General features: G+C 40.4%; 1 protein-coding gene across 1 annotated transcript in view; it reads right to left on the bottom strand.

The window, feature by feature from the left end:
* The window catches only part of SEMA5A (semaphorin 5A), a 505,802-nt gene that overhangs the window by 72,371 nt on the left and 408,233 nt on the right, over positions 1-25,198 (bottom strand). The window contains exons 14-16 of the mRNA XM_055246035.2: positions 14,440-14,621; positions 10,771-10,914; positions 212-359 (exon numbers count right to left, since the gene is read on the bottom strand). Of these exons, the coding sequence (XP_055102010.1) occupies positions 212-359; positions 10,771-10,914; positions 14,440-14,621 (474 nt within the window). The remainder of the gene's footprint in view (positions 1-211; positions 360-10,770; positions 10,915-14,439; positions 14,622-25,198) is intronic.

Raw genomic sequence — 25,198 nt, 5'->3', positions numbered from 1 at the left:
AAGGTGTTTGCAGAGCTTCTAGAATGCACAGAGCACCTAGTGTGTGAGACCATTTAGTGTTTGCAGTGTACCAAATTTGTGCAGAACCTCTAGTGTGTGCAGAACATTTATCGTTTGCAGAACATCTAGTGTGTGCAGAGAATTTTGTGTGTATTGAGTCTGTATTCCTGGTTCTGGATTGTGGGCTGGGTGTGAGAAGGAGGCTACTCACCACATTGCAGCCTGCACAGTCAGGCCCATTCTCACAGATCCTGCGGCGAGCTTGAATGCCACCCCCGCATTGGGCTGTGCACCGTTCCCAAGGACCCCAGCCTGTCCAGAACATGTGTGGGGGACACAGCAAATGTTCATTGCAGTATCTGTAATGAGGAAACCAAAAGGACAGGGAAACTAATTAGTGCCACTTGAAACCACTGACGTTTCCATCTCCATCCCTGCACCAGATGTTGAACACATGGGCATGCTCTGCGTGGAGGAGCTTTTTGTATTTTGAGCAGTTGCACCATACAGAAGGCAGATGTGGTGCTGGCCATGCTGTGTGTGCACAGACAATGGGATGCATGGCAGACAATGAAGAAAATGCTAAACTCACAATGCAGGATGGATCTTCCTGTGCAGCCAATTAAAGGAAAAACAAACAAAACCCTTCAAACAGACACCCAAAAATAAGAGTATACAGAAAATATCTAGGTAGGGCATTTATCTTCTGAACATAAACATTGAAAGATAAAGCAGATTACAGATACAAAGTCAGCATAGCTTTACTTGGAATTCCTTTCTCATTCTTGAATCAAATAAGCCCATAGTTATATTAGGATAAGTTAAAGAAAAGTTAGAGCATGGGATTAGCATGAAGGCCCATGCTATATACTGCTTAAGCTATTCTACTTCTAAATTTATTTGTAGGCTCTCGGAATAATGCCAAACAATTTAAAAGACCACTCCTTATTCAAAAAGAATTGAATTACTATACAATTTTACAAATATTAGTTCTATTTTTCAGTGTTTGAATACACTTCTATACTTCTACATATTTTTCCCAATGTCAGCCAAATATCCAAAGCCTCCTTTATCCTTATCATCAGTCATATTTCTCTTCAATTTTTAACAGTGCAAGTGAAATGAAGTGAAGTGAGGAAAACAAACAAACAAAAAACAAAAAGGAAACAGCCTGGCATTCTACAGGTTACAGCTCATAGAAAGGAAGAGGTTACTCTGAACAGCACCAAATGTAGCGAGACACACTCGGTGATTCATAGTCCATCTACAAAGCCCAAGTTCCCACATTTACCTTCTAGAGAATACTAGAATGCACAACTTTTTCTCATGCCCTCCTCTCTTGCCAGGCTATCTGCCTTAAGAAACAAGAGGCAAAGGTTCCCATCTGCTGGCGCAAGTCAGTCACCTTTATTGTCATCAATATTAATAAAGGCTTAATCCTGCAGGGCCTATGCAACAGGAATTGCAGAGGGCTTCCTGATCACAGGTGTTCACAGTCGAAGATAAACACAGGGACGTGGACACAGCTCAGGATGTGCAAAACTATCTTAATACACAGTGGCGTTACTGTGATTATTTATGCAGAAGTAAATGTTTTTCTGGAACTGAAAATAAGGGCAAATGGTAGCCAGCCACCAGGAAAAGAAATTTGGAGAGTGTAGTTTCCTGACAGTAAATGCTGATAAGATGGAACTGTTTTCCTGTCAAACCAGAAAAATGTCATGGAGAATGTGAGGGCTTCAGGAACAGGGACAGTGTGAAAAGTAGGAAGCAAGGCCAAGCTGAGGGGTGCCGACAGGATGGGGCAGGCTGAACCTCTGTCAGCATTTTGGAAAATAATGGAAGGTAGAAATGGAAAGAGTAAAGCACGAAAGATCATTGAGAAGAACAAAACAGAAAAACACAACAGGGAGTGGGATGATCTATCTTTACCAAATACAGTAGAAAACTGGAACTTTATGAGAAATCAGGAAACTTCCACAGAGCTCCAGAAACAAAATAACTCCCTGAGAGTTAGATGGCAGACTCATCTCCAGGAGGTGGTGCTTCATCTTGACTATGCTCTGGAACCCCTGAAATTCGAGGAGTTGCTCATATTTCAGTATGGGGTCTGCATCTCCCCAGACAGGGCAGTTTAGCAGCAGGAAGAGCCCACAGAACAAACAGCAACTAGAGGACGCTGGATTGCAATGATTCAAATAAGAGAGACTCCAACCTAGAAAACGACGATGGTGTTGGAAAGAAGGGGAAGAAGTGGTGGAGATGGAGCTTGGTATAGTGAAAGTACCATATGGCAACTGTGTGACTGTATAGAAAACAAAACAAAACAAAAACAGTGGAGTCCAAAGTCAGCCTCTTAACTGAAAGTGGAAGGCAGAAGGCACTCTTACTTCCAGGGAGAGATAGTTGATTTGTAGGGGGTGAAGGAGCCTCCAGAGAGTCAAGAACTAACTGGGCAAACAGTTTAGTTTGTCTAAACTTACAAATTTGAGCGGAGCCAATGGAACTGAACAGTTATCACTCTTCCTCATCTTTTCCACATTTAAGATAACACAGAAACATAAGGTTTTCCTCTTTAGGTGGTAACTATAGTCTCCCAGGGTCTGATTCTCAGAGCTCAGGGCCACTGGACATTCCTACACATAGTAGGGGAAGGGGAGGGACCTTCTAATTAAGAGATCATGGCCTCTAGATAGGAGAGACAAGACAAATGTGAGACTACAACAGATGAAAAGAATTTGATCTTAGGAAGTACATGCAAATGTGTCGAGTTCCAATAAGTAAAATTAATATGTGTGTTGGTTCATGGAGTATTCCAGGAGAAAATTGACACTTGTTTGGAGAACATATTTTGAGGAAGTCAAGAAAACTCAGAATATCAGAACTCTCAGCATTTAGTTAAAATATCTATGTGTAGCTCACTGTGGGTACAAGGAGAAGTAGGCTATCTCCATTTCTAAGCTGATTCACCGGCATTTAAAAGGCATGGACTTCTCAGAAAACTTGATCCCAATTTCAGCTTTCAACAACCCCCCTCCTAAAAAACAACAACAAAAAAATGGGTATGGAAGGCAGAGGGAAACCTTACTAAAAATGTTCATAAAACCCCTGACTTTTAATAAAAAGCACAGCAACTGAGCTACCATTTCCCCAAAGCAAAATAAACCATAGCACACAAATCCTTTCTGTTATTTGCTGACAGCAGGCCACTCCTGAAAATGCTCAGCATGTTATTATTGTAAAAATCGACCGCAGGGTAACCTGTGCATGGAACTTTCAGCCAGTGTTAATAAATTGTCTACTGAGCTGCATTTTCAGGTTGTCAATAACCTGCCTTGTTTTTTTCTCTTTCTCCTATAGTAGTCCATGAAACAAGCCACACCAGGATCTGCTAGAGTGTCACCCTCTGAAACTGCAGCCTCCTCAGTGAGAGAGGTCAGAGGGAAGCAGAAATTACTAGGCTAGCTCTGTTCTCTTTGTGTCTGGGTTTTCACTTAGGAATTCACCCTAGAAGAGACTGCTCAGAGACAAAGTGCTTGGAAGCCTGTAAGTATGGATCCTACACAATTGTGAGAAAGTGTTTCCTCTGACCCTCTCCCTGCCCCCACCCCAACTAACTCATGCCCCTGAGAGAAGCCCCTCTTATGAAGCTATACAAAAAACAATGAGGTTGGAAATCAGTTACCTTGGTATCTCTGCTGGTTAAGCGTTTTTAAAATTAATTGTGGATAAGATATCTACACAATGGGCTAGCAGTTGGTCCCCTTTCTCTAGTCCCCAACACGCTGCTGACTTTTAGCAAATAATGAGCTACAATGTTTTTCAAATGCTATTGGCTCTTGAGTGTCTCTACTATGTTAAAGCATTGCAAGTCACAGATGTATCTCATGATGCGTTAATAATTAAGATTTTAATTTTGCCCATGACTGCTTATTCTCATTTTGTGTTTAAGAGTCAATTAATGACCCAGCACTATTTCTCTATAAATTATCCACTTTTTTCACAAATCTAGTCTCTTATGAAAATAATGACCTTTTATAATTCCATATGGATTAGATTCTCAGCACTATATCATGCAATAAAGTGTTCTTTCTGTTATAAATTCTAAATTGCATAAATTATGTTCCATTCTGGTTAGATCCATGCTAGTTGCTCACTGCAATCTCTGTTAACCTGAACCAATCAGGGCCTCTTCGGAACTATTTTCTCCTTGCTTCACTCTAAATGATTAGCCCTCTGCTGGGCCATACTGCTATAATTAAATTTTTATGGCAACAGAGAAACTGCATATACATTAAGTCTACCATAATATTTAATTCAAGCCATTTAGGAAGAAAAATAACTTGTGAAGAACATCAGTTTGGCTCACCACAGGATTCAGCAAACATACCGATGAAGACAAATAATCACATACTAAAAACCATTGAGCCCTGGGACTTTTAACTTGAGAACTCATTGGACAGGCTCTAACATGTTCCCTGTGATCCCCAGCTCCTTGAATTCACACCTTGTGTAATCTCCTCCTATTGAATGTGAGTGGGACCTGTCACTGGCTTCTAACCAACAGAATATGTGAAAGATTTTGGAATGTCACTTCTGTCATTATGTTACATAGATTGTAACACCCTTATTTCAAGAGAACTTTCTCCCTTGTTCGCTTTGAGGAAGCAAGCAAAAAGGTGAGAAGGACCCAGTTGTCGAGGAATTGAGGGCAGCCTCCGGCTAACAGCCAGCAAGAAACTGAGGCCCTCAGTCTGACATCCCACAAGGAACTGAAGGCTGCCAACAACCACATGATCTTGGAGGTAGATCTTTCTCTAGCTGAACCCCGATGACATCACAGCCAGGCCTCTATGTTGATTGCAGCCTTGTGAGAACCTGAAGCTGTGCCCAGATTAAAAAACTCGTAGACACCATGAGCAAATAAACACCTGGTGCTTTAAATGCCTAAATCTGTGGTAATGTTATTATATAACAACTATTAACAGACCGTGGTACGTGGGAGTGTGGTGCTACTGTAAGAGGTTAAAATGTGGAAGCGGTTTTGAGACCAGGGAATGGCAGGAAGCAGAATAATTTTAGGAGCACATTAATGAAAATCTAAATCACCTTGGATCATCCATTAGTAGAAATCTGGATTTAAAGGACATGGCCAGTAAGGGTTTAGAGGAAAATGGGATAAAGACTTAAAACTGAACATCAAAAAAGATGGTATTCCCACCACACACACAAAAAAGAAAAATATGTAACATGATGCATGTGCCAATTGGTTCAATTTAGCCATCCACAATGTATGCATATTTTAAACAACATTTTGTACATGATAAATATTTACAAATTTTGTCAAAAATAAATTATTGAAAAAGACAAAAACACAATTAGAAAAACAGGCAAAATATTTGAATAGACATTTCTATAAATAAGATACACTAATGTCCACTAAGCACATGAGAAGATGCTCAACAATATTAGTCACTAAGGAAATTCAAATCAAAACCACAATGAGATACCAGTTCATACCTACTAGGATGGCTAAAATTAAAGAAAAACAAAAGTAAATAACAAGAATGCAGAGAAATTGGAACTCTCATACATTGCTGTTGGGAATGAACATTGGTGAAGTCTTCAGAAAGCAGCATGGTCTTTCCTCAAAAAGACAAACATAGAATTTACATACAATGCAGCAATTTCACTCCTAGATATACAGTATACACAAAAGAGTTAAAACAGGGACTTAAACAGATACTCATATGCCAATATTCAGTACAGCATTGACAATAGTCAAAAGATGAAAATAAACCAAGTGTCCACTGATGAAAAAAAGGGATAAACAAAATGTGGTATAGCCATACAACTGAATCTTATTCAGCCTTACAAAAGGAATGAAGTTTTGAGGCATGCTACAAGATGGAGGAACCTTGAACATTATGCTAAGTGAAACAAGCCAGAAACAAAATGGCAACTACTGTAGGATTCCACTTATGTGACATATCTATAACAGGCAAATTAGTAGAGACAGAACATAAATTAGAGGTTACCAGGGGTTGGGAGGAGGGTGGAATAAGGAATAGTTATTATTGCTTAACAATTACAGAGTTTATGTTTGGGGTGATGAAAAGTTTTGGAAATAGTAGTTATGGTTATACAATAATGTGAATGTCAATAATGTCACTGAATTACACACTTATAAATGATTAAGTGGCAAATTTATGTTTTTCATGTGTGTGTGTGTAAAACCACAGTAAAAACTTAAAAAGTAAACAGGAATATATTATTAGGAACTGGAAAAAGGGAGAATTGCATTACACAATGGGTGAAAACTGCCAAAATTGTTACCTGTGTTAATATGAAAGGCAAAACACATAAGTTGAATTACATAGTCCTCCCACTATGTACTTGAAAACACATAAGTTGAATTACAAGGAAATTTCCAAACCAAGTGTTGAAGGTGCTGCTTGGTCTCTTCATGCTGCTTCCAGTGAAATGTAGGTGAAGAAAGAAAGACTGAGGAATGGATTATTAAACTAAAAGAACAGGGACTGGATGATTTTGGAAATCAGTCACTTTTAACGGCAAAAGATGCAAAAAATATGAAATAGCTTTCACAGTCCTTTCAAGTATTGTTAGGGAAGGTTGGAATATAGTAAAAGCTGACGTAGTGACTGTAAAACCTTTTACTGTAACCTCAGAAAGATGAAAGAATTGGAGTAGTATTTAGTTACACAAAGAGTCTTTTCTAGAGCAAGCATGTGCCTCACAGATCCTCTCAACTGCATCAGATCACCTCTAGTGAGCTAGAGGGTGTTGTCTCTCAGCCATCTCAGCAGCACTTCAAGGTAGAGAAGGGCTAACTCAAAAAGGTCTGTGAATGTATTTTTTGTTTAGTGGAGTAACCTCGTGGAAATCCATTGAAGACCCTTAATGTTTTTAAGAAACTTATTTCCACAATGATACCAACAGCTTGGATGGAAAGGGACAGAGAAAATACACATGAAAGGCTGCTGGAAACCCTACACATTCTACTGACAGGAAGGAAGCTGATAAAACTACCTAGCTACAAGCACATGCTCTCTTCGAGAAAAACAAAGCCTGATTCAGGAAGCACAACTAAGAGTCCAGAAGGCAGAGCCAAGAACCATAAAACATTGTGCCCACTCCCTGAACTTAATTAAGCAACTCCAAACACTTGCTCAGCTAGATTTCAGAATTTATATGGAACAGTGATTCCTTTATAATTTCCATCACTCCACCCACCTACTGCCATTTTGAACAGAAATGTCTAAAGCTGTTATCCTTTGCCTGACTTTCCAAGTGTGTTAGGGGCAGATAACTTCTCCATTTGGCTTTAGAGATTAATAGACCAATGAGAACTACATCCAGACAGCCTCTTCCACAGGTGGGCCTGATGTAAATAATAAGGTTCTGGACTTTGGGAAGATGGCTTAGTGGGATAAGACTGAGGCACCTTGAAAGTGGGTGAAATGCATTTGGCATGTGAGGGGTAGGGATGTGAATGACTGGGGAACAGAGAATCAACTCTGGCAGATAGACTCTATGGTGACCCTAGTGAGCTCAGCCTCCTGATATTCATACCCCATGTCATCACCTCCTCTAGGTTGTGGAGGCCTGTGTCTTACTTCCAACCAACAGAATATGGCAAACGGGTGAGATGTCACTTTTGTGATTATGTCACATAAGTTTGTAACGCCCATCTTGCAAGAAGACTGTCTTTCTTGCTGGATTTTAAAAGGCACGTGACAGCACCAGGAAGGATCGCTTGGTAAGAAACTGAGAGTGGTCTCTAGATAACAACTATGTAAGGAATTGAGGTCTGCAGTTTGACAGCCCACAAAGAACTGAATACAAACAACAACCACATGATCTTGGAAGTGAATCCTTCCCCAGTGGAGCCTCAGATGAGACCACAGCTCTGGCCCATGTTTTGATTGAAGCCTGCTGAGGCCCCAAGCAGAGGATCTAGCTAAGCCATATAGGAATTCCTGACCCAATGGGACTATGAGATTTCAAAAAGAAATGTGTGTTGTTTTGAGCCACAAAGTTTATGGAACTACTATTACACAGCAGTAGGAAACTAGCACAGATAATAACATTTGCATCTTGATACTATTTACACACATCCATTTCTTCCTTTTGTTAGTAGCCTCTGTGGGAGTTGGTACTTCTACTCAGTTCTTGCTACTCCAGAAAATCTTTTCAAGGAAATGTCAGAAGAGAAAAACAAACTGTCTATACATTCTAAAGTACATGTAAAAATTAAGCTAGAGTTATTTTTCAGAAAAAAAGTAATGTAAATACTTCTGAGATTTTTGTTGCAACAAAGCTCCCATTGAATAATTCCACACACTGGAGATGTCCCAGGTGAAAAATCACTAACTATAAACCAACCATTAACTTAGGGAATCTTTTGGGAAGATCAATTCATTATCTTGTGGCTACCCAGGATTTCTTGAGGGTTGATGGTGTTTAAATAAATATGATATACATTTATTAATTATTTTGTATGCCTAGTTCTTAGTCTTTTGTATTCTCCCACGGAGATCATAGTCTCCTTCAATCTTGAGTTTAGTCCTCAAACATCTGCATTGTTGGAATCAGAATGCTTTTATATTTCTTAGGTGAAGAGACCTTTCATATAACATGGCAGAGACATCTAAGAACCTATTGCTTATGAAGACCACAGAGGAAACTTTAGGTACTTGGTTTTTCTGGTTTTCATTAATCTCCCAGTAGCCCCCTAGAAAGACTATTCGATAGAAAAGCTTAGGTTTTATAAAAATTTTACATAGTCCCTGTTCTTACTATCCATTATTTAAATTCACATTTTCCTCCATTGAGCAAATGCTAATCTACAAATGAACATTTCTTCTTTACAAAAGGAATATTTTACATATAAGTCCCTCAAACACACTTGTCATCTTTATTCCTCATCTTTTCCTGAAGACACCGCTGTATGAAAAATCCTATGTGGATGGAAACGTACACATATGTTAGCCACAGTGTTAATCAGCCTCTTCTTTCCTGTGTGATCAGCCTGGGAATGGTGATAACACATGCTAAGTTTGTGGTGGTGCCTTGACTCTAGGGAAGCCTTTGCACAGATGGAAGTGACTTTGCCTGGATGGGCTGTACAGGTTGAGTATCCCTTAGCTGAAATGTTCAGGACCATTAGTGTTTTGGATTTCACATTGTTTCAGATTTTGGAATATTGGTGTATAAATAATGAGATATCTTGGGGATAGGACACAAGTCTAAATACAAAATTCATTCAAACATCAAATATACCATATACACAAAGGCTGGGTGTAGTTTTATATATTTTAAATAATTTTTTGCATAAAACAAAGTTTTGGCTGCATTTTGACTGCAAAAGTCAAAAAACCAGTGCGGAAGTTTCCACTTGTGGCATCATGTCAGTGCTAGAAAAGTTTTGGATTTTGAAGCATATTGGGTTTCAGATTTTCAGATTAGGAATGTTCAACCTGTCCTAGGTGACAATTTATAGCGTTTAAAAACTTCCACCCAATTTAAAATTGTACAAGGCTTGGAGATAATAGGGAGACAATTCTTCCATAATAGGCTTTCCCACTTATCAACTGGTGTTAGAAAATGACAGGCTTACACAAGACTGTCTCAGGGACTGCTTCAAAAATGACAAACCCTGCTTGGTAAAAATCATCTCCATTTCCTGTTAGTCAAAAGGAGTGAAATCTTAATTGGCAAGTGAGGAACACACTTGAAGAAAAAAAGGAATGATTCTCCTTAGTTGATTTAGGTTGTAATAAATACCTAATAGAGAGCTATCTAAACAGTAAGTCTGTTGGCTCTGTTCGTATAAATACTAAATGCATAGCAAATAACTATATACAATATTTTTATTCGAGGTTCCACTGAGCTCATGTCATCAAATATAAACCTACTATATTTTAATTAAAATGCATTGAAAGCCATTCAATAAGTTTATATTAGTATAGCTGAATAAGAATCCTGAAAGCACTATGAAATTTACCTACTTGAATTCTTTCCCAATAGTGACAAATTAGAATAAACATTAATAGTATATTTAGTGCATATTAAGACAGATTCAATGATCTTGCAAAACAGATTCAATGATTACGATCGCAGAGGTTGAGCCTGAAACCGAACGTCTAATTCTACACCAAGAAACAAATTGTTAAATCCAAGACTAAATCAAAATGTCGCCATGATGTGCTGAAAGCTCAAAATACACGTGGAAAACGACCCCCCAATTTGGGTTGTGCTGCAGCTTCATTGAGGGTATTTCTGAATATGCCCTCCCATGCCTTCCAGAGGATTAACTGAGTTCTGATGAAAACCCTATCTCACCCGTCCAATAGTGTCTGCATCCGGGACCTTCTTAGGTCCTCCTTGGAACTGAAGCTTTGAGATTGGTCTGGTTAAATTCTCACAAGAGTAAGTCTCCTGCAGACGTACTTCCAGAGTCTCCGGGAGCCTAGCACAGCACAGAGGTCCCTGGGTACTCTAATCCCTTGGCAATTGCTCAGCGGAGCCAACCCAGCTGTGTAGGCACCAGAGCGGCCCAGTGATGCTGTCGACGAGGCTTTGATCAAAATTAAAGGATGCCAGGAAAAGAAGAGGACGACTGGCTCAGCAGAAAGGGATGCCACACATAAGCTCAGGCAGATCCAAAACTAAAACCGCGGGGAACTCGACCTGGCCGGAATGAGAGTAAGCGTGAGGCTGGCGGTGCTGGCAGCAGAGGGCACGTACCTTTCCTCGCGGTTCTGTCCCACGCACACCCGGCCCCCGTGCCTGGGAGTGGGGTTGCTGCAGGAGCGCTGCCGCACCTGGAAGCCGATCCCACAGGTAGTGCTGCAGGGAGACCACGAGGTCCAGGGAGTCCAGCCTCCGTTCCTGAGGGAAGGGAAGCGATGCAATCATTAGGTCAGGCAGGCTCAGAGTCCAGGCCCTGTCTGCACCCACGGCCAAATGCCTGTGTTCCCCAGGAGGATCATGCTTGGGGCTGCTGGGGAGAGAAACCACCAGCCAGGGGACTGAATGGACTGCACCCTGTGAATCTCAATTCCTGTGTCTGCAGCCCCCAGGCATCTGGTTTATAGCCAAGACAGGAAATTTGAGAATAAAGTTTTAAGTGCACTATAAATAATGGACTATATTTGAAACTATCAAAACACTTGAGTTATGAAAATATTAAACTAATAAAGAATAAGGTTATTTCACTGAAAAGCATTTAGAAATGGATCCCTACACCTCTACAGTTTATGATTTTTTGGACTTGTATTATATATCATTTATAATCGATGAGAAGTGCACCTTTGGACAAAATGCTCATCTAAAACTGCCTAAAATGCTTTCTTTTAAAATCTATTAATAATAGTGAAAATCAGTAACTCTCCTGACAGCATCAGATTGATAGAGTGTTGTATTGTTAGAATAATTATCAAAGCTTTAAAACGAAAATGTTGTACTGTTAGAATATTCAAAGCTTTAAAACAAACTTTATTAAAAATTTAAAAAGGATGTTTAAATTCAGATTATAGGCTATCTTTTAACAAACTGACAGAGACATAAAGAGTGCAAATAAGAAGTGCAAACTGCATATAACTAACCATGTGTATTTATGTTATTACACATACAGAGTAATGTAGATATATAAAAATATAAAATAAAAATAGGATGAACGAATTTAAAAAAATTTTTTAATTCTATTGACAGCTCTGGAAATGTTTTAGGATTGTATTTTTTCCTTAAAATGCCTGTATTCAGACTGGTTATAATTTAAGTGTCCCCCTTAACACGTTGTTCCTTTTATTAAAAAATACATAGGTTTTTTTTTTTAATTTTATGTGTTAAAACATATATTAAATCCAGATTCCAAACTTCCACATAGACGGTCTACTTCATACAGAATTTTTTTACTTCTGCAACCACATATGCATTTCTTTGGATATTTGTCACCTTCACCCATAAGATTTACATTTCCTATTAAAAGATATTAGCTCACATTAATTCTCATTTTTACTTTATGTATTTCCTTTTAAAACATGGGGGTCAACAACCATGCCACTGAAGGTCTTGCTATAAATAATATGTTGAATATATCATATTAAAAATAATTTCAAATAAAATTTTTCTGAGAAAATTCTTAGAATATTTCATGTTTTCCTACTTTACTGAAACCTAATGATTTAATAAAATATGTATAATAGCTTTATGTATGACATTATAATAAAACTGCTCTATAATAATATAACCAAAATTATCACACAATAAGACAAATCTTCCCACATTTCTGATAAAGAAAATCAGCTAGTATCTTATACCCTGCTACCTACAGTCTTAAAAATTATCCATGTTATTCACTGAATTATATTTAAAAATTTAAATAGCAGTTTTAGTATAAATAAATTACATTTAATTTGCAAAGTTTCATTATATATGAAAAAAGTTATTAGATCATGCAGCAAATGGTGCTTTCAAATTTGTTTGGAAACTCTTCATTTCTTAAATCTTCTAGCAAATGTGGATGGATTCTTTTTTTTTTTTGAGACAGAGTGTCACTCTGTCACTAGGCTGGAGTGTAGTGGCGCTAACTCGGCTCACTGCAATCTCCACCTGCCGGGTTCAAGAGATTCTCCTGCCTCAGCCTTCCGAGTAGCTGGGATTGCAGGCATGCGCCACCATGCCCAGCTAATTTTGTATTTTTAGTAGAGATGGGTTTTCTCCATGTTGGTCAGGCTGGTTTTGAACTGCCGACCTTAGGTGATCTGCCCACCTCAGCCTCCCAAAGAGTTGGGATTACAGGCATGAGCCACCATGCCAGGCCACAAATGTGAAATTTTATGACTATTCCATTTACAATATATGGAACATGTTTGTATACAAGGTAGTAAGTAAATAAAAGTGTGTATAAGTAATAGGAAAAGAATATCTGAGGAAAGAAGTGAAGGCAGCTTTACACGTGTATGTCTATTACCCAGACCTGAGTTTCCATACTTCTAAATGCTGCTTAGAGGCAGACACAGTGACCAAACAAGTCACATAAAGTAAACGGAGATCAGGAGGGGGTCATTTTCATGATTATTAGTACAAAGCAATCCACTTATGCTTTTAAAGCCTCATTCAAACTTGTTCACTTGCTAGATTTTTAATCTTAAAATAACTACTAGTTGCATTGCAGCTCTGCTTAGAAAATGACTTTCCAACTAGAGCAAGAACTGAAGACATATCAATAAATAAGTTACAGCAATTCATTTGATAGTCTTCTTTTTCCATTAAACAATATGAGCAAAGAGTATTAGCTACTTGTTGTAATCTTCAAACAACAGCAGTTTGATAGCTTTTTAAGTTTTAGCCAGGCATCTGTGGAAATCATTTCATTTAATACAAAGCATAGGGTACATAATACAATGTTGATATATGCCTGTGTCCTCTGTAATACAAAACAAAACAAAACAAAATAAAACAAAAAAACCCCTAACCTCTGCGGCCCTGATTTGCTCCTTTCACCTTGGTGGTGAGAAAAATGTGAGCAGAGGGCAAAGTCGGCCTTTTGCGCCCGCACTTTACTTTCCTGGCCCGCTTCCCCTCAGGGGCGTGTGCCTGCCTGACCTGGGCTCTCCTACAATGTGATCACCCAATCTGATTTCCACTGTTAGTGACTTCACAAATAATTGTCCTAGAGACTTTTTTTTTTTGTCATTCTAAGTGGGCTCATGGAAAGCAGATAATATGTTTAAAAAATACTGCAAATTAATGAACAAGTGACAAAGAAGCATAAAGACTGATCTCAGAAGTGTTCCTGATACTTGTTTTAAAATTCTTCTGTGATCATGGTGTTATAGGTGCAGGGGCTGGAGAGCAAACAGAATTTAGTTGTAAAAATAAAAAATAAAACAACCACCACCACAGTAAGCGGAAGCAACAGGAAAGCTATTCAATAGGTTATGTTATTTAAACTGCTCTCTTGATTACCCAGTGCCTAACGTTAGCTGAGGTGAGGTGCTCTGAGCTCCAATATCCTATGGAGTGGAGCAAGTTGATCAAGGACTTGGCTTCTTCTGCCTCCTAACCTAGTGTTATTATGTCCTACCCCTAACGGAATATTCGTAGATATATTCCATGAAAAGATTATTAAATAATATGGATGTTTTCCTTAAACAAAGCCAATCATATTGTCCAAATTGTAAATACTTTTCCTAATCTAATGAAGAGTATATGAATAAGTGTAGATCTGTAATCCAATTTATAGTTTAAAATCTCCTTCCAAAAATCATGTAATTTTTAAATGGTGAATGTCCCTGGTGTTTCACCACAGTTCTCTCTAAAAGGGAGTTATATTATAAACGATGTCCCAAACTCCTTGAGAATCTGAGTTTAGTACACAGCAACACAACTGGCGTGTTCTGAGGGGCACACCTGGAACAGTTGGTGATCTCCATGCTAGGGCCCTCACACTGCCAGCCACCACACTGCGGGGCTGGGCTGTCGCAGGGGCGGGTTCGACAGAGGCAGGATCCCACAGCGCTGCCATCCGTGTGTGTGCAAGGCGTCCACGGAGACCACACGCCAAAGTGTCCATCCACGGTGAGATTCCTGGTCTAGGAAGCAAAACCAAGTAGAGGTGTCAGGAAAGGTTAAAGCTGAACACATAATAGAGTAAAAATTAAAAATCCCTCATAAGACAATCAAAATTCCTTTAGAATTTTTTTTTGTTGTTGTTGCAATTAGAAAAAGGGCCGGGCGCGGTGGCTCACGCCTGCAATCCCAGCACTTTAGGAGGCCGAGACGGGCAGATCACTAGGTCAGAAGATCGAGACCATCCTGGCTCACACGGTGAAACCCCGTCTCTACTAAAAATACAAAAAATTAGCCTGGCGTGGTGGCGGGCGCCTGTAGTCCCAGCGACTCGGGAGGCTGAGGCAGGAGAATGGCGTGAACCCAGGAGGTGGAGCTTGCAGTGAGCTGAGATCATGCCACTGCACTCCAGCCTGAGGGAGGGAGTGAGACTCCACCTCAAAAAAAAAAAAAAAAAAAAAGAAAGGAAAAGAAAAGAAAAGAAAAGAAAAAGATTGCATAAGGGAGTATTTCAACATAAAGCAGCAGAGGTGATTGCTGGAGATGGTGAGGAAGAAGCAGGGAGGGAGGCAGGGGGAAAGAGGAGACAGAAAATGAGAAGAAGAAAAAGAAGAGAAAGAAGAAGAAGAAGGAAAAGGAGGAGGGGGAGGAGGAGGAAAGGAAGGAGAAGAAAAAGGAGAAGGAGAAGAATGACGGGAGGAGGGCTGAGAAGAGAGGAGGAGGAGGAGTGAAGGATACTAGTGACTTGGCAATCAAGTTATGGCCAAATTGTCCACTAATTTGGAAAATCCAAAACTAAGAGGAACTGGAGTGAAAAATCACAGCTGCACAACCCCATTGCATGTTTATGTGCCTTTAAAAAATGAAAGCTTAGTAACATTTATCATTAAAGACTTGGTTTGACTCTCAAACTGAAAGCATTCAATTCAGAACATATTTAAAGAGTATCTATTAAGCAGCTGCAGCGCTTCCTTTTGTTAAGCATATCCCAGTCAAACCTGTGTTCTGATCAACTTCTAAGAGCTCATGGGCCAGTGAGAAACAGCTAGACACGTAATTATCACTCCATGTAGAATCTGATGATGGATTCATGAACGGGGCTATTGGAGCAGAGGAGAGAACACCCAACATGCTCACGAGGTCTGGGAAGGGCAACGAGGGGCCTGTGTTGAGTCTTAAAGAGTGAAAAGCCAAGTAGAGGGGCTGGCAAGGGCTGGAAAGGGTGAGGGCAGAGGAATGAGGCTGCCAAATGGGAAGGGCACATGGGCATTCCCCATCAGTGTGGGGTGAGCTGGTGGTTCAGGGGAGCAACAACAAGGAGTGAGGAGGAGCCCAGGGCAGGGACCTCTGGGGAGGGATCAGAGAGCCCCCTGAGCTTGCTGGTGTGGCACCTCTGAAGGCACTCAAGGGGAGGGCATGGCATCGCTGGGACATGCATGACCAGCTCTGGTGTGGCGGAGGCACCAGTGTTTACCTGGCTCATTGAAGAAGTGACAGCTTCCTGCCAAATCTGATAAGCAAATCTGCTCAGGAGGTGGCAGTGCTGCTGGAAGGGGCACAGCCTTACATCACATGCCCAGAAACCAGCAAACGGATCTCTTCTCAGACAGGCAATGGGAAGAAGGCCTAAGTCTAAGCCTCCTGTTTTGGTGGTTGTTGTTGTTGTTTCTGAGATGGAGTCTCGCTCTGTTGCCCAGGCTGGAGTGCAGTGGTATGATCTTGGCTCACTGCAACTTCCACCTCCCAGGTTCAAACGATTCTCATGCCTCAGCCTCCTGAATAGCTGGGACTACAGGCACCTGCGACCACACCAGCTAATTTTTATATTTTTAGTAGAGACAGGGTTTCACCATGTTGGCCAGGCTGGTCTCAAACTCCTGACCTCAAATGATCAGCTATCCTTGGCCTCCCAAAGTGCTGGGATTACAGGCATGAGCCACCGTGCACGGCCTCCAAACCTCCTAATATTAATATGGAAACTTAAGCATCCCTGAGAAAACCTGACCAAGGAAAACCTTTGGTGATGAGTGAACTGCATGCTTTCACCTTGCCCTCTGCAGCCGGCTGCACCACTCCTCTGCCAGAGTTCTCTTCCAGAACCATCCACTACCTTCAGAAAGACTCATCATCCTCTCAAGAAACAACTCACAGGAAACAACTCTATGTACCATACAGTTCATTCTCTTCTAGTTACACTCTATACCCATACTTCGCCATTTCAGAATAATGCCGACACCATATTTTGTGGGTAAAAATATAGGCAAACTTTACTTTTGATTCATCATTGCCCCAAATACAATAAGAACTAAACATGAAAAGTGTTCATTGTTTTTGACATGACTGATTGGCCAAATCCAATTGCTATAATTATGGCTATCCCTCCTTTCTAACCAACCCTCTAACATTTTCTATCCAGTAAGGTGGATGGGATTGGGAATTTCTCCCCATACCTGGCTGTTTATGTAAGAAACTGTGGCAAAAGGGATGGAATAGAGCTGTACCATCTGTTAGAGCAATTCTTTTCTTTTCTTTTTTTATATTTTACTTTAAGTTCTGGGATACATGTGCAAAACGTGCAGGTTTGTTACACAGGTATATATGTGCCATGGTGGTTTGCTGCATCTATCAACCGATCATCTAGGTTTTAAACTCCACATGCATTAGGTATTTGTCCTAATGCTCTACCTCCCCTTTCCCCCACCCTCCGACAGGTCCCGATGTGTGATGTTCCCCTCCCTGTGCCCATGTGTTCTCATTGTTCAACTCCCATTTATGAGCGAGAACATGCAGCATTTGGTTTTCTGTTAGGGCAATTCTAAGTGATACACTGGATCCTACCCAAGAGGAAAATATCTTCATTTCCAAGGTCCCGGTGGCCTCCTTGTTGGCTAAGATGAAAAGACAGCACCTACTCTGATCATAAGGTTCCCTGAAGACCATAGTGTTTTCTTGGAGAACCAAGCCTTGCATGACAACGTGACTCAAGCCACTAATATAGAAGATTCTGTTGTTAAAGAGGCAAAGACCCTACCATTTGGGATTTTCAACATTCTCCTTTCACCTCTTTATCAGCCCTCCCACTTGTCTCCAGCCAAAGGACTCCTTGTCAGTGGATAAGAGGTCACTTTCACTGTGAGCAAACGCAGTTCCTATGCTAACACATCCTTGCCTGCTTTAACATCCAGACTCCTGCTTGCTGTGCAAACATTGCTAGTATTGTTTTGACTGTAAGAAGCACATATCTTGTTCATGGAGCCAGCCTCAAGCAATAACAGTGGTCAGACAGAATATTTGCGTCATAGTTACACAGTATATAGGTCTGTACTATTTTGACTCTTTGCAGTGTGGGCTCAGTTAAGAAAACTTCTAGGGCTGCTGAAGGCCCCAGCAGACACCACCACGGGAGCTGTGACCATCCTAAGCTTGCAGGTGGGAGGGAGGACAGGGTGGCTGGAGCAATCCTTAGTTGAAGGGGGTAAGGGAGTGATACCCCAGTCTCATTCCTCCTGCCCATGCCTCTCATTACCTGAGCCCAAGGCCACAAGACAACAAGGGAAAGAGGATCGGACATTGGATGTGAGGAAGGTCAGACCCTTGAGGCAGAGAGTGAGTGGGGAGGGAGACTGTTTGAGAGGCTCTCTGGGACATTTGGTCATCCTTTGCCTCACTTCTCTATGAAGGTGTAACAGCTCCAAGAGTTCATCTTGCCCCCCGCTCAGAATGCCAAATGCACTGGGAACAACAGGAATGACAGCAAAAAAAAAAAAAAAAAAGAGCTGAATTATTACAGGGCCAGGCAAGTGAGGAGAACAGAAAGAAACTCCTCAAGCCTGGCTCCCTGAGAATTCAGAGACTAGGGGTTTTTGAGAGTACTTTGGCAGGCCGGGGCTGGGGAACTGAAACAGTTGATGAAATCACAGGAGTATTAAAACTGCCTTCAGGCAGCTGAGTCAGTTCCTGAGAGGGGGTCTTGGACTATGGGGCAGCTTTCGGTCAGCTGAAGTGCTAAATCTGAAAAATATCTCAAAGACCACTTCTTTAGGTTTCACAACTACAGTGTTATCTATAGGGGTAAGTTAGAGAAGTTATAAATCTTGTGACCCCTGGTTACCTGAATCCACAGTAAACAGCTTAAAGAAAAGCAGGCTAAATGTCAGCAGGTCATTGTTCATGCCTATTCTTCAGCAAAGTTCAAGCCCTTACCATTATGAATACAGTTTCAATCTCTGAATATGAGGACAGGGCGGTAAGTTTTCCTTACCTCAAAATTTAACTGTAAACTAAATTCCTCTCATAGTTATCTTGGCATTGGCCTCTGTGTTATTATATGCAAAACAAAATTACATAAAACACTTTAGCCTGCGATGTTAAAAGCAAGTTGGAATCAGTCACGCTGGAATTCTCTCATCACTTCTAATTCTGCAAAGGCTGTCTCAAAGGTGTGAGGGGTCATTCAGGTTGGGATGCTATGGAGGTCAAAGCAGTTCTATCTTGGATGCTAATCCACCATGTTGACTTCTGATTAACCCCAGTTCTGGGAATGCCTCTAAGATTTCCAGTTTACCTATTGTTCCTTGTGTAAGAGCATGTACTTACCACAAACCCTGCCCTTCAGCAAATTCCTAGGCATTCTCTCTGAAGTATATCCTTTCCCTATGGCATATAAGCCCTGGGAATAATGGCACGGAGATCTACCTGTCCTGCAACTGCCCAAGAGCATATTTCTCTCCGTAAGTTCCCAATAAACTCACCCTGTACCGACAAACTGACTTTGTCTGCCTCACCCTTTGATTTCTTGGGTCCTTCTGTGTTTGGGGGTTATTTGCACATATGTCTCTTTCATGAAGCAGATGCATTTGTGATTTTTTTGAAGGTTTATATATCCCCCTAGTATTAATCGGAAACATTTGAGATGGCAGAATTGGGACAATTAGAGAATTTGAGGCAAAGAAGAGCTTTCCAAGCCCCTTTGGTCTCCATTTTCTCATCTAAAATACAAAGGAAATGAGCAGGGAGGTTCCTAGGATCTCCTTAGCTCTAAGAGGTCATGAGGAAATCCTAAACTCATGATGATATAGACAATAGAAATATCTAGGACTGTGAGGCCAGAAGGAAGTACAATATGATGGTGACAACCGAATGAAGATGGAAACACAAATCACTCAGAGTTCCAGTCCACGTGCTTCCTTAAAATAATCTCCTGTCCCGGAGGGAACCTGAGAATTTCCACTTTTCCAAAGAGGCTAAAGTAGGGACACCAGCCAAGGTAAATGGATTTTTATGAAGAAAGTACTTTGAAAAAAAAGGGGATTTGCATTCATTATGGGAATTATTCCTCATCATTGTGAGGTGGAGCAGAGGGAGGAGGAATCTATGGTGAGTTGGGCTGGCACCACCGGCCATGCTTCTGAACCTCAAACAGGACATATCTGAGGCCAGGGTTGAATCCCGACTAGGCTACAAGCCAATCATCGCAACCCCCTCAGTTAGGCCAGTACTGGGTCTAGAAACCGACATGTGACCCAGTTCTGGCCAACGAGACTCAAGAGGACACTGCAAGAGGTTTCTAGAAACTATTTCCTTTCAAATGAAGAGGAGGAAGCTTTCTCTGCTCCTTCTCTTCCTTCCTGCTTTGAACATGGTTACATGTGGTGAATATGATACTTGGCAATCCTGCTGCCATCTTGTGAGCAAGAGGAGAAGGCCTAGGGAATCAAAGACTTGCTCATCTGCTGTCCTCCCTGAATTGGGTGGCAGAATCAGCCCTGAAACTGCTGCCTCACAATGCAACACAGGAGGAAAATAGTCCTTTATTAGGCCCTATTCACAGGAAATTTAATTACCATTAGGCATATGCAGTCTATATGATTTAATCTCTTTATGCTATTTTTATAGAAAAATTAAACTAAGATTCACATGAATTTGATAATCTCCCGAAGATTCCCTAGCTAGTTATTTGGAAGATGTAATTTGAAGCACTCGTCTTCCTTTTCTCCACTGCCCCAGAGTTTCTCCACACTGGCACTATTGACATTTGGGCTGGATAATTTGTTGTAGGGGCCGCCCTGTGCATAACAGGATGTTTAGTGACCCCCCTGGCCTCCATCCACTGGATGCCAGTGCCCTACCACCCCCAGCTGTGACAACCCAAAATGTCTCCAGATATTGCTAAATGACCCTGGGGCCAACTTTTTTCCAGATTGAGAACCACTGCACCAGACATTCTTTGTTCGTTTTCTTTTGGCCTAGCATGAGTTAGTAGGGTCTTAAGCAAAGAGATACTATAAATGTTCTCTTTCCAAATATATGAATCGGCAAAAGAGGAGCTCATAAGAAAGGCACAGGGAAATAGAGGAAGAACTTGAAATAAGTGATGGCTAATGAAAGAATGAAGAGGAAAGAAGCAAATAAAATAGGGCAGAAACGGTTACCAAACCCTGGAAAGAAAAGGAACTGCATTGGGCAAATCATAGTGAGAGCACACAGCAATTGCACTTTGGCAGGGTAAGAACGTGTGATTCAGTTTCTGGCCATGGCTGGCGTAGTTGAAGACTTTAAGGGCAGCGTTTTCAATCCAGGATCACTGTAGTTGGTTCTACTACATTTCAGAACGAGAACTTGCAATCCTTAGAAAAGTACATGGGACTTTGGGTGCAGGTTCTCTGTGTTGCATTTAAGCACTTGCTCATTTTGACTGAGTATATTCATGTAAGAATCTGCCTAGAAACCAGATCCATGAATAACAATGTAGGTTCTGTGGCTTTACTTTTTCATATGAATAGGTATTTTTATATTTTCTTAGGCTTCCTTAAACAGGCATCAGACATATATCTAGAATAAATTATCTGTAGTTGTGCTATCTTCTAGATTTCTGCAATGCAACTTTCTATTAGAGGTATGTGTATTATACTATTTAATATTAAACATTAGACCTTAGCAAGACATATACCATGTAGTGGTAGTTTTGTGTATGCCAGGCACTGTGCTTTACATGTATTAACTCCTTGAATATTCAACACATCTGTAGCACCTACAGCCCATTTTACAGATATGAAACAGGCTGAGATAGGATAAGTAAGTTGCTCAAAGTCACTCTGGTTGTAAAAGACCCAAGAATCAAACAAGCTAGTCCAGAGCCTATGATCTCAACCACTTCATTATGTTAAGTAATTTGTAGATCCTTCTTTGGTGAGAGTCTCAAAGAAATTAGCTTCAAGTAATTTTACCCCCAACTCTATAACAGCAAATTTCCCTTCACCTAGGGAATAGCAGGTTTCCAAGTGCTAGCTAAGGAAGATGCAACTTTTTTTACCAAGCACCATCTGCAATCCTATATTCCATTTGTTCATGTCCATTTCATTAATTTCAACTGACCAAGGATGTAGATGCATTTGGTGAGTGCAGAGGTCCCTGGAGCACATCTTTAGATTCCTACTGTATTCCAACCACTATTGTTTCATGACTTAATTGAAGTCTTATTTTTCTATTCTGATATTTTTTCAAAAGTTAAAAAAAATCTTCCTTTTTAAAATTTTCATGTACATTTTGCCATAGAATGTAACAAAACAGAATGTTAGATATGCTCCTCGGGAAAGCTTGTCTCATGCTATGATATTAACTAAGTATCATCCCTAAGCCTATCTCTGCAAATGAGTTATGCAGGAAATGTAGTGCCTCCAAGCTCAAGCGCTGTGCAGCCTCTGATAGGATGGGTGAACTTGGGCAATAGTTATCTAATACCTCTGAGCCCCACCTCTTCCATTTATAAAATGGAAGCAAAAATGTCCATCCCTGGGGATCACAGTGAATATTAAATGAGATAATCCATTGAAAGTTGCCTCACATGGCACTGAGCACATGCTCTAGACACACAAGTAAACCTTAGTTCTCTTGTCTTTCTCTTATATTAAGATTCTATCACAAAATTCAGAAATAATCTCTCACCTGCTCTCTAAGAATAATCTGTTGGTGACGACTGTGTCACCCCTACTTTGGGAAGACATTGAGAACTTAGAAGGGCATTATCCTGAAGATTAGGGATAATGTCAAAAATGTTGAATTTAAATCCTGGTTTCTTTCCCAGTGCAGTTTTAGAACCCTTGATAAACCCCTTAGACTGTAGTCTATGTTACTCCCATCTAAAAGAGGGCTCTGGGCTTGATCATTGCTAAAATTCCCTTTTATTCTAAAGACACTAACTGCATAATGGCATTGAGAAGAATCTTGTTATTAGGAGACCCCTAGGTGTTTATTTGCTCTTTGTATTTTGTTAGTTATTACACGATGTATAGTCCATTTTGCATTTCTGTAAAGGAATACCTGAGGCTGGGTAATTTATAAAGAAAAGAGGTTTATTTTGGTCACAGTTTTGCAGACTGGCCAAGAAGCATAGTGCTGGCATCTGCCTTTGGTGAGGGTCTCAAAAAGCTTACAATTATGGCAGAAGGTGAAAGGGGAGCAGATATGTCACATGGTGAGAGAGAGAGTGAGAGATGCTAGGGTCTTTAAAACAACCAACTCTCGGCTGGGCACGGTGGCTCATGCCTGTAATCCCAGCACTTTGGGAGGCCGAGGTGGGTGGATCACGAAGTCAGGAGATCGAGACCATAAGGGCTAACACTGTGAAACCCCATCTCTACTAAAAATACAAAAAATTAGCTGGGTGTGGTGGTGGGTGCCTGTAGTCCCAGCTACTCGGGAGGCTGAGGCAGGAGAATGACATGAACCCAGGAGGTGGAAGCGGCAGTGAGCCGAGACTGCGTGACTGCACTCCAGCCTGGGCAACAGAGCGAGATTCAAAAAAACAAAAAACAAAAAACAAAAAAAACAAACAACAACAACAACAACTCTCATGTGAGCAATAGAGCAAGAATGCAGTCATCACTGCAGAGAGGGAATCCAGCCATTCATGAGCGATTTGCCCCCATGACCCAAACACCTCCCACCAGGTCCCAACTCCAACACTGGGGATCACATTTTAACATCATATTTGTGGGGAGTGAACATGCAAACTATAATACACGATGCATTTTGGAATAGGGACTCATTACATCATATGGTACCCTGGTCATCATGTATTCACAAAGGGTGTGGATGGTATTCATGCATAAATAAAGCTCAAGTAGATTCCTAAGACTATGCTACCCTTGTTAAACAACATTATGATTTATGCAGGACATATAAATTATTCTAATCAGTTTAGATATGCCAATTTAGATTTTACTGATGCACTTCAAATCTCTTAAACTGAGAGTAATGTTTTCAATTACAATTTTATAAGCAAACAGAACATTAATCAATATGTTAGTAAACTATTGCCCTGTTATCTGGACTATAGAAACCCATAAACATTTTTAAATAGGGATCCCTCTGTAGAAAATAAGTCTTCTTTAAGTCCCTAATTCCCTAGAAAGATTTCTTGGGGGTCCCTTATCCAATTCAAACTCTGTGGGTAGCAGAGGATTTAAGCCACTGCCATGGCCTGAATGTGCTCCTTCCAAATTCAGGTGTTGCCTGTGTGATACAATTAAGAAGTGGAACCTTGAAGAGGTGATTAGGTCAGGAGGGCTCCTACCTCAGGAATGGATTGGGTTGTGACAAAGAAATTTGGCTCTCTCTTGCCCTCCCACCTTCTTCTAGGTGGAACACAGCAAGAAGCCCCTCACCAGACTAAGTAGCGGTACCTTGATCTTAGACTTACCAGCCTTCAAGATGGTGTGAAATAAATTTCTGTCCAATTTAAATCACTCAGCCTTAGGTATTCTGTTGTAGCAACATAAATGGTCTAAGACAGCCATAAGTCACAGTCACTGCATGAGGTTTGACTAGAACACTAACTTTGGGAAACTCAGTTGTGCTATGTCATTGATCCAAGGTTTGTGAAGGTTTACTTGGTAGGGTCACACACAAGAGGGTCTGAGGTTGACTCACCATCATCAACATTACTGTAACTCTTACTGCACTCAATGTAACAGGATCTTCTGTCTTTCATTATGCAGCTTGCACTTTTACATGAGGTATAAGATATTTGGTCTCATTCAAAAATCCCCCAGCTTATAAAGCTTAATTTCCTTTGGATAGAGATACATACCTCTGTAATCTATATATGTAGAGGTAGGTAAAAGTGTTTACTGATTGCAAACTTCTCTCTGTTTTTTTTTTTTTTTTTTTTTTTTTTGTATTTTACCATCTCTAAAATAAACTGGTATCTTGCAATCCATGAGAATGTTTTTTGCTGTTGTTGTTTCTTAGCAATATATAAAGCAGTGGTACACATCACAACCAGTGGCATATCAGAAATGATTATATATGATAGATTTGCCCAATAAAATTAAGCCCTTGTCCCATTTCAGTTAAAAAATAACATGGAAGAAAATTACATTTCAATAGTTTTTTTAAATACCTCTCTAAGTTATTACTGCTCTATATTAATGCAAATCATTTACATCTAGGTCATCTCCTTCTAAGAGACAGATTTGTAGAAAGAGATGTATAGTTAGAAAATATGAATTTCTAATTTTCAAAATGGTAGCCTATATAACTCAGAAATATATATGGTTCCCTTTGCTGTGTTTCGCTCAAAATGACATAATTTATTATC

Source organism: Symphalangus syndactylus, chromosome 16, assembly GCF_028878055.3.
Source record: "Symphalangus syndactylus isolate Jambi chromosome 16, NHGRI_mSymSyn1-v2.1_pri, whole genome shotgun sequence".
In the NCBI taxonomy this organism is placed as follows: domain Eukaryota; kingdom Metazoa; phylum Chordata; class Mammalia; order Primates; family Hylobatidae; genus Symphalangus; species Symphalangus syndactylus.
Note: the sequence above shows the minus strand (reverse complement) of the source record. Positions and strands in the feature narration are given on the sequence as shown.